Source organism: Etheostoma cragini, chromosome 4 (genome assembly GCF_013103735.1).
Source record: "Etheostoma cragini isolate CJK2018 chromosome 4, CSU_Ecrag_1.0, whole genome shotgun sequence".
Taxonomy (NCBI): domain Eukaryota; kingdom Metazoa; phylum Chordata; class Actinopteri; order Perciformes; family Percidae; genus Etheostoma; species Etheostoma cragini.
Genome location: NC_048410.1, coordinates 29662947 through 29675957, shown reverse-complemented (window position 1 = coordinate 29675957; position 13011 = coordinate 29662947). Strand labels below are relative to the sequence as shown.

At 42.0% G+C, this 13011-nt stretch overlaps 1 protein-coding gene across 13 annotated transcripts in view; it reads left to right on the top strand.

Annotated features, from left to right (window-relative positions):
- ptprt (protein tyrosine phosphatase receptor type T) overlaps positions 1-13011 on the top strand; it is a 329101-nt gene that overhangs the window by 285892 nt on the left and 30198 nt on the right. For 10 of the 13 annotated variants that reach the window (XM_034869761.1, XM_034869760.1, XM_034869759.1 and 7 more), the window contains 3 exons: positions 10880-10965; positions 11939-11975; positions 12429-12526. In XM_034869761.1, coding sequence (XP_034725652.1) covers positions 10880-10965; positions 11939-11975; positions 12429-12526 — 221 coding nt within the window. The remainder of the gene's footprint in view (positions 1-10879; positions 10966-11938; positions 11976-12428; positions 12527-13011) is intronic. The other 3 variants (XM_034869764.1, XM_034869763.1, XM_034869755.1) reach the window with 1 other exon arrangement.

The following is a 13011-nucleotide window of genomic DNA, read 5'->3' as shown; positions in this document are numbered from 1 at the left end:
TCTCTCTCTCTCTCTCTCTCTCTCTCTCTCTCTCTCTCTCTCTCTCTCTCTCTCTCTCTGTGAATTACCAGCACCATCTGTTTATGTGGACATTTAATGGAGTAAAAGCTGTTTACGGCGGTGTCGTTAACGAGTGACTTGTCATGTTAAGGTGCTAGATTGTGTTTTAAACCTGTATTCCTTATGTTTCTGTATGTACGTGTAAATACTGGTGCTTTATGGAGTGCAACTATTACCAAACGCCTCTGAGCATCAGGCTGATGCCTTTCCAAACACATGAGTGACAAGCAATGAAGGCAAGGACATCAGGCAACCTATCCTAGACCAGAGGGGGTCCAGGACAGTTACGAGGTCCTCAGAGTTACTTTTTTTAATTTCAAAATCCAAATTTCTTAATTTGAATCCGACATGGTATTAGTAAATATAAATCAGCCTATTTGTTAAAAAACAACCACATTGATTACAGGCCTAAGGTAGTCACTAACCATCCACAGATCCAGTTAATCCCGAGGATTCACTGTGCCAGATGTATGGTAACATTAAAACATGACTTATTAATCATGCCAACAGTTATTATTTTAACAGCATAGTATTCTAGGCACAAACATTGTGTATAAAGGCTTTAGGCTGCCCACGTGTTATTGTAGGCCCAGTTTATTATGCAACTTCATTTACACAATATATAGTTGTGTGGGGGGTCCCTGATCCGTCTGTCTCTCAGCTGAGACCCCTGACCTGCAGGCAGAACCAAAGGGAGAGGGGATTTGATTGATAAAGAGGGTGTGTGATGATACAGTATTTTACTACCACAAATCTCCCATCATTCTTCTAATGGATGGAAATTCAATTTCTATTATATATGAATCATGAACCTGAAAGCTTTAGTGTGTAACTTTGTGATATTATTGAATGTTGCATTCAACCCTAATGAGTTGCTACAAAGCTAATTAAGCTCCACACAACTCTCTCTGTACTTCTCACTATGGCTCTGTTCACTAGACTGTCACAGCCGGTGACTGTCCCGCACAGAAACCCAAGTGAAGATCACAACCTCCGCTGATTCAGAGTAGGGCATGGATAACCGGCCCGGGCCCAACAGGACCCGTCGGGTTTGGTCACGGCTCTGTTAGACATGGGCCGGGCTCGGACGGAACAATTCTGTCGATCCACACTCCAATGCAGAGTCCATCATGTTTTTTTAATCCTCCTTGGCTACTAGCAACTGCGGTGAGGAGGGGGGAGGGTCATGGAAGGCTTGTATCATGTGGATGTGCCAACAGTTTTGTTATCAGAACTTCAAATTCCTTTTGGGGGAGACAGAAACTACGCACTGTAGCTTTAAGAGGGCGTAGGATGCTTCCTACCCCTTTCAAACTTGAGCAATACAATCTGAATAACTTGCTCAGGATCTCTTTTTTTACTCATTTGCGTTTGTATTTTTTGACTTAAGAAAAAGCAGTAGCATAGATCTACATTAATGCCACTGACACACTGTATTATCTATATCATCTAGTCTCTGTGCAGCATTGTGAAATAAAACCTAATTGGCATTTTGAAGCATTACATTCTCCCCTCTCCAATAGCATGCTCTGTTACACTTTCTAGCTCTTTGCAGGCAGATGGAAAGACAATGGGATTTACAAGAGACTGGAGGTTTCAACCGCCTTATATCTCAAATGTGCTTATATATCTGCAGGAGGTTGAGAATGGTTTTGTTCATAACCTATGACCAAACTCTTTCTCCCAAACAACAAAGAAACATTCACTTGACATTTTATCAAATAAGAAACAATATGACATCATGATTGGTGGTCTTGGTCACGCGGGGGATCCTAAACTCTCATGAATGGTTGCTACCGAATGAAAATGTCCTCTTATTTATTACACATTTATATTTATTCTAAGAGTAGAAATAGCATTTTCAATCTTTTGGGTGATGTAAAAAAAAAGGAAAGCTGAGGCAGAGAGTTTTAGCAGTAGCAGAGAGCCTGGTCTCTGATCGACTACGTATTTCAGTGGAGGTCATAGATCATTTAAATGTTCAAATATGAGCCGAGTAGGGGAGATGATGGGTTGAAGAATTTAATTTGTTGTGTCTTCAGGGGAGGATTTCAGCTCTATATAACCTAAGTACTTTTTAAATGTCTTTTGCCTCATCAAGCAAGAACAATGTGTGTAGACACTGGCTTTATTAAGCAGTATATTCATGGAGCCGGACCATAATGACTCCATTGATTATCTCCTGCTCCAATTAAGATATTTCAGTATATTATGTGGCTTTTATTTTTGTAAAACCTCATCATGGCCTTTGATCTATGAGACCAGTACAGCTGCTCCTGTTCGCTGTTGTGAGACGACTGCATTCATTAGGCATCGGTTCAGTTTATTTGTTACACAGAGAAGAAAATAAAGGTTTTATTGAAGAAATACAAACATACATGTGAGGGTGTGGTATGAACCTGTAAAAGCTTGTGTGCAACGGTCATGTGCCACCTCTCTCTCTTTCTCTCTCTCTCTCTCTCTCTCTCTCTCTAAGAGAGCTGTACATACAATCTGATCTGATGTCTCCAAATTACAGCTCTCTGCCTCATTCGGCTGCTCCCGTGAATCTCTCTGAGATAAAAAACACAGACTTCTATTTTGTTTGGCCTTTTCTGGACCCCTGAAAGTTAACAAGTTCTCCCCAACAACACTTTTACAGTGGCTGCCAGGGTGATGACAAGACTTGGGAGGGAAGACGCTAGAGAAACAAGGCGAGACACAGAGAGAGAGAGAAAATGGAAGCAAAGTTGATGCCGAGAGAGGAGAGGACGAGATCGCAAGGTTATGTGGAGAGGGAGACTCAACAGAGGAGTGGAGCTCATTAATGAGTAATGGGTCCGTGAACCTTCGCCCTTGGACACCACAGCTTCTGATGACTTTGTTGTTTTGCCAGCAGTGCAGACGCCAACATGAGCCTGAGTGCACATATCTGCTCTATATGTCTACATCTATAACCAGGTCTAGCTCTAGGAGACAGGCTTGGACCAAATTGTTCAACGTAATTAGGCTTTTTTGGATGTGTCCCGCCTTCTAGTGTGTTATTTAGTTTTTTTTGTGAATGCAAAAAAACTGAGCTTTCTCTGCCACAGACAGCACTTCTTTCCAACTTCCTGAAAACGCCTTCCTGTTTGAAATTCCTCAATTAGTGATGTAACTGATGGAGGAATCCAGCCCAGTTTTCGTATGTGCTGCCCATTGTTGCTGCCTGATCAAGCACTTAACCAAGGGTGCTTTGGTTGGTTACTTGTTTGAACTTGGCAGTACACATATCACAACATTTATTTCAGCATCGAGGGTCGGGTTTCCGGTACATAGACCGACAAGGGGACGATTTATAAAAATATTTTTCATCAGCTCACGTCTTCAATCATTTTAGGCAAGAAATGAACTGTTTAGATTTTGAATATAGGCAGTCTTGCGGAGATCTCTGGGAATTGACAGTTTGCTTCAAAGTATGGAGTTGAGAAGCTCGGTGAAGTGACGCGACAGCCAGCTAGCGCCTGGCGGTGCAGTGCAGCTGGCAGAGGCGTGGGAGAGAGAGACACCTTATTCTCTTCAGGAGACTTGTATAAATTATGCCATAATCTATATACATAAGATTTAGCATTAAGTTCATACCAATTTTTGGTGTGTTTGTTTTCCGATTATTAGAAGTTGAGTTTTGGTCTGTATGGCATGTTATGTAGACTAAATGAGGGACACCACCCTTTAGAATTTGAATGACTAATTCCAATCTGTTGTCCCTGGTCATATACAGTGCACTACACTAATATGGAAATGATAATTCCACATAACACTAATAGGGACACCTAGGACATGCCAGTGCACAGGCCTACTTCTTTTTACAATTTAAACAGATTTAAGCTAATGCACTAATAATAGTCGGGATGGCGTTCCACTCTTTTGAATAGGTATGGGGTGTTTGAGCTAAACCATAAACAAAAAAATCAAAGCTCCATAAGTTTTATTTTTCAATAGTAGTAACATTGGGAGGTTTTCTTGTCTGGAGATAGTTTAAATACAAAGTGGTTGTACTGTTGTGGATTTTATTTCTAGCTGTTGTTTTGGAGCACTGCAGACAGCCTCTGGGCTGGGGGTGTTTGTGAGGTCGCAAGGTCATTCTTCCAAGAACACCCAGCAACAATGTTCTCCCCAAGAACACAAGCCCGTTCTTTGCATTCATGAGATTGAGAACTAGCCGGAGTTTTTGAGGCAGAGCAGCTGCAGCCATGGGCAGTATGAGAAACATAATGTGTTGTTTTACATCAATACATGTTAACCCATTCTAGTCGACCCCAAGAGTACAAATATGATGCTGAAGATGAGAATAATAGCAGCTCTGTAAGAATTTTTATACTTAGGTTAGGTACGTATATGTTAAGAATGTTACAAAACTCACAAACGTATGTTCAAATAAGTCAACATTGACTTTTGGTTTTACTCGGGACATGACAACCGCATTCTGCTGGGGAAGGTTCTGTGTTTTTGGGACCGATCCATCCAACCCGACCTCCTCCTGCCCAGACTTTGATAAGAACTTTATTCGTGATCGTCAAAAACAAACATAATAATATCCCTGAGACTAATTAAAAGTAATATTCAATTGTCTTACTCACTCACTCACTAACACATGCACACACACACACACACACACACACACACACACACACACACTGTCAGCCTCTTTAAACCTCTGGCCTGTATCCAGATCTGCAGTGTTTGCAAGCCAGTACCTCCTGCTATCGTAGCCCAATTAGAAGCTCCCCTCCCTGGGAAGAGAGAAGCGGAAAGAGCCCCCCCTCCCACCAGCCTCATATCGGTGGCTCTCGTGTTATGACAGCCTCTGACACCAGCACTGTATAATTACTGCTGTCTAAAGGAGCAAGTCAGTATGGGGCCAGAGAGAGGGAGAGGAGGAGAACAAAGCAAATGAAGGAAGACAAGGATGGGAAAGAACTGCAGAGGAGGAGAAGAAGGGGCAGGCAGGGACAGTGGACAGAATCAGATGGGAAAAAGGGGAAAGAAAAGAAATGGAAGACAGAAAGGCAGATGAGACTGAAACATAGGATGAAGAGAAGAAACGGTAGAAGTCCGAAGGAGAAGAGAGATGAAGGAAAAACAGAAGGCTGGCAGACTTACCCCATGTTGTTTGTTTCTACATGTGGGAGTGTGTGTGTAAGAGAGAGAGAAAGAGATGATATTTGTTTGTGAGCGTGCGTATGTGTGTGTGTGTGTGTGTGTGAGAGTGGGTGTGCTGATGGCTGATGACAGTATCTTGTACCGGCAGAGTGGAATCATGCTGCCATCATTGTTGCAGCTCAGCCAGAGTTAGAAAATGACTCTGATAGAAGCTGTACAAATAATTCTCCTCGAGGTGATCCTAGAAATGATAATCAAGGAGGGGGAATTAATTGTAAGACTTTTTATTAAATGCAGCTATTCTGCATTGAGGATTAATGTTCGGTGATGTTATTCAGCCCAAGTGGAGCAAGTGATGCTTATATGTATACAGTGGTTGATCAAAAAGCCACAGTGTGGAGATGGGCCTGATGTAAGGGCCTGCAGGTGACTTACTACCACACCAGCATGCCAGGCTCATATCTCATACTTACAGTGAGATTTAAATACTTCTCTGGGGTAAATCCTGGGAACGCAATTGAAGGTAAAACGTCTAAGGCTTCTCTAAATATCGGGAGACTGTGCTTCAGGGTTGCCTAGAGGCCAGACACTTAGCACCTTGGAATCAGAGTTACACAGTTTGGCTAAGGTCAGACCGCACTACAGATACATTCTGGAAGAGGACCCTGCAAAAGATAACGCCACATACAATATTAATAAAGGTTACATTGGACACAATACAGTAACTTGAGCTATTTAAAGTGTTCATATTCTGCTAATGTTCACGGTCATAATTGCATTTAGAGGTTAAATCAGAATAAGTGTACTTTGCATTTTCAAAAAGCCCCATTTGTATTGTACTGCACATTGCTGCAGCTCCTCTTTTCATCCTGTGTGTCGAGCTCTCTATTTGAGATGCAGAGTGAGACGTCACACTCTGTTCCATCTTTGTTGGGATCGCACATACTCAGTAGCTAGGTAAGGACTACTAGCCAGTCAGAAGCTGATTATGAGGGCCCTGACAGTACCTAGTTAAGGACTACTAGCCAGTCAGAAGCAGAGTATGAGGGCCCTGACACTACCTAGGTAAGAAATACTAGCCAGTCAGAAGCAGAGTATGAGGGTCCTGACAGTACCTAGGTAAGGACTACTAGCCAGTCAGAAGCTGATTATGAGGGCCCTGACAGTACCTAGGTAAGGACTACTAGCCAGTCAGAAGCTGATTATGAGGGCCCTGACAGTACCTAGGTAAGGACTACTAGCCAGTCAGAAGCAGAGTATGAGGGCCCTGACAGTACCTAGGTAAGGACTACTAGCCAGTCAGAAGCAGAGTATGAGGGTCCTGACAGTACCTAGGTAAGGACTACTAGCCAGTCAGAAGCAGAGTAGGCGTACCATGCTAGCAGCTAGGCGAGCATTATAATGTTTGTCTCTGAAGTAAAGGCTGGATAACAACAGAGCTGTTTGAAGCAGTTTGTGAAAAGGGTAAGTCCCTTGGGGGGGGGGGGGGACTTTTCACGTTGTAAACCTATAACGTGCACAAAAAAGATTAAAAAAACACAATAGAGAAAAGTTAAAAATCCTAAAAGCATAACATTAGCACTTTAAATCAGCTGGATAAAACCTTATTTAATCTTACTTGTTTAGTATAATCAACTTGTAATGTATAGGACCAAATCTTTATGTATTATTTAGAGCTTAATCCCTTTAACTCTTTTCTTTTGGTCCAGGGACAGCAGATGAAAAATAGCCTGCAAGCTAATTCTGCCGCACTTTGCATCTTTGTACGTATTATTAGTGTGCATTGTCCCTGATAAATAAACCTGAAATGAATAGAGGAAATATCAGGGTAACGCCGTGTGTACTTCGTCCACAGCAATCCTACAACCTGTCCCATAACGTCCCAGTTAGAGAGGAAATGCCCTAATGGCCCTCATTTATCAATCTATTGTAGAAACCAGCGCAGATATGAGTGCAGCAACAGGCTTCACGTGTGATTAATTCACGTTCGTATCACACCAATCAGAGTGTAAGAATGGTCGTACATTGATAAATGCAGCGCCTGGAAACATCATAATTTAAATATCACGCCCCAATATATTCTCGGTTTTAATCCCCCTGCAATTAACGACATGGTGAGACATAAGGTCTACTATTTGGCAGCCTAAAAACTGGCATTGAACTCTGTAGAAAGAATGCAGTCCTAACAGTAGTATACAGGCTAGTACTGTCATCTCTAAGGCCCTCATCTAGGTGTACCTATATTTGAACAAACACACAGTAGCAGAGTTTATGCTGTGTGTTTTATTTTACTTGTGTTTTATCCGTGAGTCAGAGCCAGGAAACAGCTGTGAGGGAGAGCGCGTGTCCTCCGTTGTGCAGAACCTCACAGGCTAAAACAATGTTGCAGACTTTGTCTAGCCTTTATAGTAGGGTCCCCCCCCCCCCCCCCCCCCCCCCCCCCGCTGATGCAAGACAGAGCCATCTGCTCTTAATCAGTCCGATAGAGCACTCCACCGTGGCCTGTGTGTGTATGTTGTTTCGGCGCATAGAGGTCTTCTAAAAGAATTGCAGATAAGTGATGGATCGATGACTTCTCCGTACACGAGTTGAAACATGACGTAGTCGCCAATTACGTCGATTTTGATAAATGCCAGGCATAGCATACAATGGATTTATGGTTGTTTTGATGTGGTTCTTATTTTTTCAGTGTGGCCCTTTGTGAAAAGAGTTGGACCACTTCTACCCGTTTCATTTATTTTGGGGATCTTGCTTGTTTGAATGAGGGTTGAAAGTAACCGTCTCTGCGGTTGTTTTTGCTAGACTACTTCTGATTATTTTTACTTCTTATTTATTCTAACACTAAAACAGCCTCATGTTGGGCCCATCATGAAAAAGAAAATTCACACATCTATTTCTAGATAATAACCCCAAATAAAAAATGTTAAAGCATACTTGACAAATTGATTGCCTCCATGGCCCTGCTATAAACATGGAGGAAATGGGTACCAATTGAAAGTGTGAGTCATCGACCCAACAGCACAACAAAATCTCTGTTTTTCAGGCTGAACATCTCTTTGAGACAGATGAATGTGAGCTTTATTCTGTGTTTTGCTGAAAATAAAATCCTGCCTGTACAAAATTATTGTTTTGTAAAGGTGTAGGCGCGGCATTTGCGTTTGCATTGCTGCAAATCAACAGCTTTTTAGCGTATAATTAGCTTTTGTAATACCAACATGGGAAATCCAGGAGGCAAAAATCTCCAAAAGCAGAAAAAGGGTTGATGTGAAAATGTTGATGTCTCCATTTCTAACACGGTTCAGAAGTCTTCCCTGCAGCTAACACACTGCAGGCTAACCACGGCCGACTAGCTGTGTGCTTGCTTCAAGCGCTCCACCCGGCTGTAGCCTTGCATCAATCAGTAAAGTATTAGCATTTCAGTGACTTCAAAGAAACACACAGGTGATCCCTTATCCCTTAGGTTACCCCCCCCCCCCTTATTTTTTCCCATCCCCCCTTTCTCCCAGCCTATATTATAATTCTTCTTCATTCCACCTTATACTTGCCAATTTCTGCTCCACCCTTTCTTTTTGTTTATCTCTCTCTGACTCTTCTTTCCGTGTTTCCTCCATAAAATCTCCCATTTACTCACCCCCTCTCTAATTCGTCTCAGAGAATGAAAATGCAAGCAGTGAACTGGAGCATATAAAAAATGAAGATAATCAGACTGGGCTTTATCTGCAATTACGTCCCATTGCAACGGTACGACTAAACAAAATCACTGCCTGCCATTAGACATAATCACCTCCATACGTGTCCAAATACTATGGATGGCTATTAGAGCACAGAACAAAATAAATGATGTTCAAAGGGAAAATGGGGCAAAACTGATTTATTTTTGGCTACATTTACAATTCTATGATTTGGTATTAAAGCAGAGTTTTGATGTCCATGCACACATGTGTTTTTAGCTCCAGTAGAAGAACTAACCTCTGTTTAAATTAACATACCCAAACCATATACTGAATGTCTCATGAAAATGTGTGTATACTGGGCATGAGCGTGTTGGCCTAAACAGGAGGCTGCATATTTACTCCGCTCTTTGCTGGTAGTTACAACACATTCTCACGGCCCCATCGCATTAAATAGAAACACCTGGTCACGTGCCTTTGCTGTTTGTTTTTCACACTTAAAGTTTATCCTTTTGCATTTGATATTAATGCTACAATGTCTCCTTTAGCGTTGGGGCTCCTGGGTCAGGACGCACTGACTGACAACCAACCACCAGGATGACGAGGCAGAAGGTTTGGAGTGTTAACAGAGACCAGATACCCTGGAAATCCAGAGGTCTTGCAATTTGGATTTACTCAGCGAGTTACTCTGGCATGGAGTAATGCTGCTATTAGCTATGCCCTTGTAGCCGAGCTGCACCAATCACATTGGTGTATTTAATATAAGCAGGGCCAGAGGCGAGCTGCACCGATCCCATCGGTGTATCTGATGTAGAAAGAGGAGAGCCGAACAGATGACGACAGTTTAAACGACCAGTTTTCTCTGCTGGTAGCTAAGCGTATGGGTTGTGGTAGTGATTGGTCGTAGTTTTATCCAATTCCATGCAGTGAGATTTTCAAATGCACGCTTGGTGCCGCCCCTCAAGATGGCCGACTTTCATTACTCAATGCCAGATGCTTAATCTTTTGGATTTGGGTCTGGATTTTCCTGCTAGTGACCAGAATGAAAATAGAGACATTCATCTAAAAGTTGCCATTGCTAGTCACACTCTTGCAAAGTTATTGGTTATGGATGATTTGGCAGTAAATAAACTAGTGTTGATGAAAGAGGCAGCTTGTGTAATGGGAAAATGTTTTTGTCTTATCGCCATGACTTATTCAAACACTAATATTCAAATAAATCTGCATTGAGGAGTGCAGTAGAACATGTTTACAATTGTTTTTCTGCTCATCTGAATGGAATTGAGGACAAATAAACTGAAGTGAAAAAGTAAAGCAGCTGAATAAAATCATGAATTAAAACTATTGAACCAAACCATGTTTAGTTGCTCAGTCAGTCAGAAGTTGTGATTATAGGACGAATGAATTGTCATTCTGTTTGGTTTAGTTTGTGATATGGCATTTTTATAGCTGCGGTTTGGTTAGATTTAGAAAGCTAAAGGTTGTCTTTATAGGTAAAACCACCGTATTTTTTTTTTTTTACATTATTTTTGGGGCATATTTCCCCGTTATTCGATAGTGACAGTGGACAGACAGGACAGGAGAGAGATGAGAGAGAGAGAGACACGCAGCAAAGGGCCGCAGGCCGGACTTGAACCGCGGCCACCGCAGAGGACTCAGGCTTCGTGGGGTGCACGCTCTTTCTGGGTGAGCTAGAGGTCGTCCCAAAAAACACTGTTGATGGAGACTGGACTTGGATCTCTTGTGTCAAACGTGACAATCTTTATTTGCTCAACCAAGACTTGTCTTTCCTGCTGAGAGAGGACGGATGGAATGTGACTACATTCATGACTACAGGTGTCTTGGTGGGTCCAGCACGTGTGAACATGGGTCCTTTTTAAGAATTGAAACAAACAGCCAGAGCTGTCATATTTCTGCTTCTCCTGACTTTGGGCCTGGTTGGTGAGTTGGTTCCCCATCCAGACAGTTAGCTGCTCCGATCTGTGGGTAAATGTAACTTTAGGCCTGTTGTATTTTTGTGCTATCTGACCCCACAGACGATCACACCAGAGTCCGACTGCAGCTGCTGGACGGAGACCCCCACTCTGACTACATCAACGCCAATTACATTGACGTGAGTGCTTACACACACACATTTGTACCTGTATGCTTGTGATGGATCTGGGACTGGAACAATACAGGAACCCTACCTAAACCTAATAATAACATCAGGTCTTCACACTCAGATAGCCCTTTGATGAGGTAAGAACTATAAAAAGTGTCCTTCCTCTGTTGTTTGGGTTTGTAATGGGAGGACCTCCAAAACATTAGTTATTGAAGGTTTAATCTGACTGTATGTGTTTAAATACATTCAGATTGTAACATTAAAGTAACGTAATCGGGACACAACGTCTTCAAATTTCAGTCAGATAAAAAAATTAAAAACAGGAACAGAAACAACGCATACCCTCAGTGAAGACAATGACTAGTTAATTTTATGTTCTTTGTTTTTACATTCTGAAAAGAACCCTGAGGTTTGTGTATGGACCGGAGGGAGACGGGACAGATTAAAAGTTAACAAAGGAGGAGGAGGAAACTGAAGATAGCAGGAAGGAATGGAAGGAATGAGAAGACGCAAGAGAGTCAGTTTGGAGGCAGGAAAGGGGGAAGGGAGGTGGACAGAAAGGGAAGCAGAAATAGATTAAATAGCAGAATAATGGAGGGAGGAGGAGAATTTAAAAAAGGAGAAAGAGTAAGCGATCACTTCAGCAGGAGAAAAGGGAGAGAGGGAGGACAATCTGGATTAAGAAGGAGCAAGAGAAGCCGACAGAGACCTACAGATGAACTAATAGTTAAGAAAAAGGGGATGGAATGAAGAAGGAGAAGGTGAAGGAAGGATTGACAGGATTGGAGGGAGAATATGAGGTGGATACAATGTTGAAGGACATCGAAAGGAAAGGTGAAGGAGAGAAGAATATAAATATAGAAATAATGTAGATAGAAAAAGTAACAGTAATAATTGGAGAAATGAAGACTATTTGGAAGACAAGGCGATGATGAAAGTATGGAGAGATTTTTATATACCTCCCTTTTTTTCTGTCTCACAGGGGTACCACAGACCCAGACATTATATCGCCACACAAGGTAATTAAACTGACATGATGAGTGTGTGTGACTATACATGTATGCCAATACGTACAAGTGAGTGAGTGAGTGAGTGAGTGAGCGTGTGTTTGGGTATGTGTGTATGTGTGTGTGTGTGTGTGTGTGTGTGAAACAGCCACCTGGTAAATGTTGTCCTTTCAGGCTAGAAGGCTATTACCACAACCTCCTAAATCTAAACTGCTGTATAATATCCCCCTGACAAATTTAAGACCCCATTACCTCAGACCCACTAACCACTATCTGGGACTGATAGTGTGTGAGTGCACTCTCTAAGTGTGTGTTTTTTGTGTGTGTTTGTGTAATTCTGCACTGTCAGGGGTGACGTATTTCTACATGACGTTGGAATAAAGGTGTGTTTATTCACACAGGTACTCTGTCTGTATCTTCATATATCACTTTTGTGTGTGTGTGTGTGTGTGTGTGTTGTGCCAGGGCCCATGCAGGAGACAGTGAGGGATTTCTGGAGGATGGTCTGGCAGGAAAACTCGGCTTCTATCGTCATGGTTACCAACCTGGTGGAGGTGGGCAGGGTGAGTTCATCATCCAAAAGATTACAAAATGTGTGTATGTTTCTGTTTTATTTAAAGGCCAGCAAAAACTGTAGATGCAATATATACTTTTATTAATTTAAGGTACCAAGAGTTATTTTATTTAACATAATCTTTATTCCACTTACAGTTTATTCAGAATCAAACAAATACATCAAAAGAGACCCAAAGTGTGAAGTAATGCAGCACAGTGAAAAGAATAATATTTCTCTCTGAAATGTAGCGGATTAGAAGAGAAAGTGGCATGAAAAGAAAAGACTCATTTTAAGTACAAGTACCTCAACATTTGTACTGTAGTAACCTGGTTACTATAAATCTGTCTAGGTCAGTAATTGGATTTTCATCCCCTGACCCCAACTTTTTCTGGAACCATGGCTCACTTTCAATAACTACATTAGTGGTAGAAGATGCTGTTTGGGTCCTCTACGTACTTCCTTAAAGCTGAGGGGGGAGGCTGGGGTTGTGGC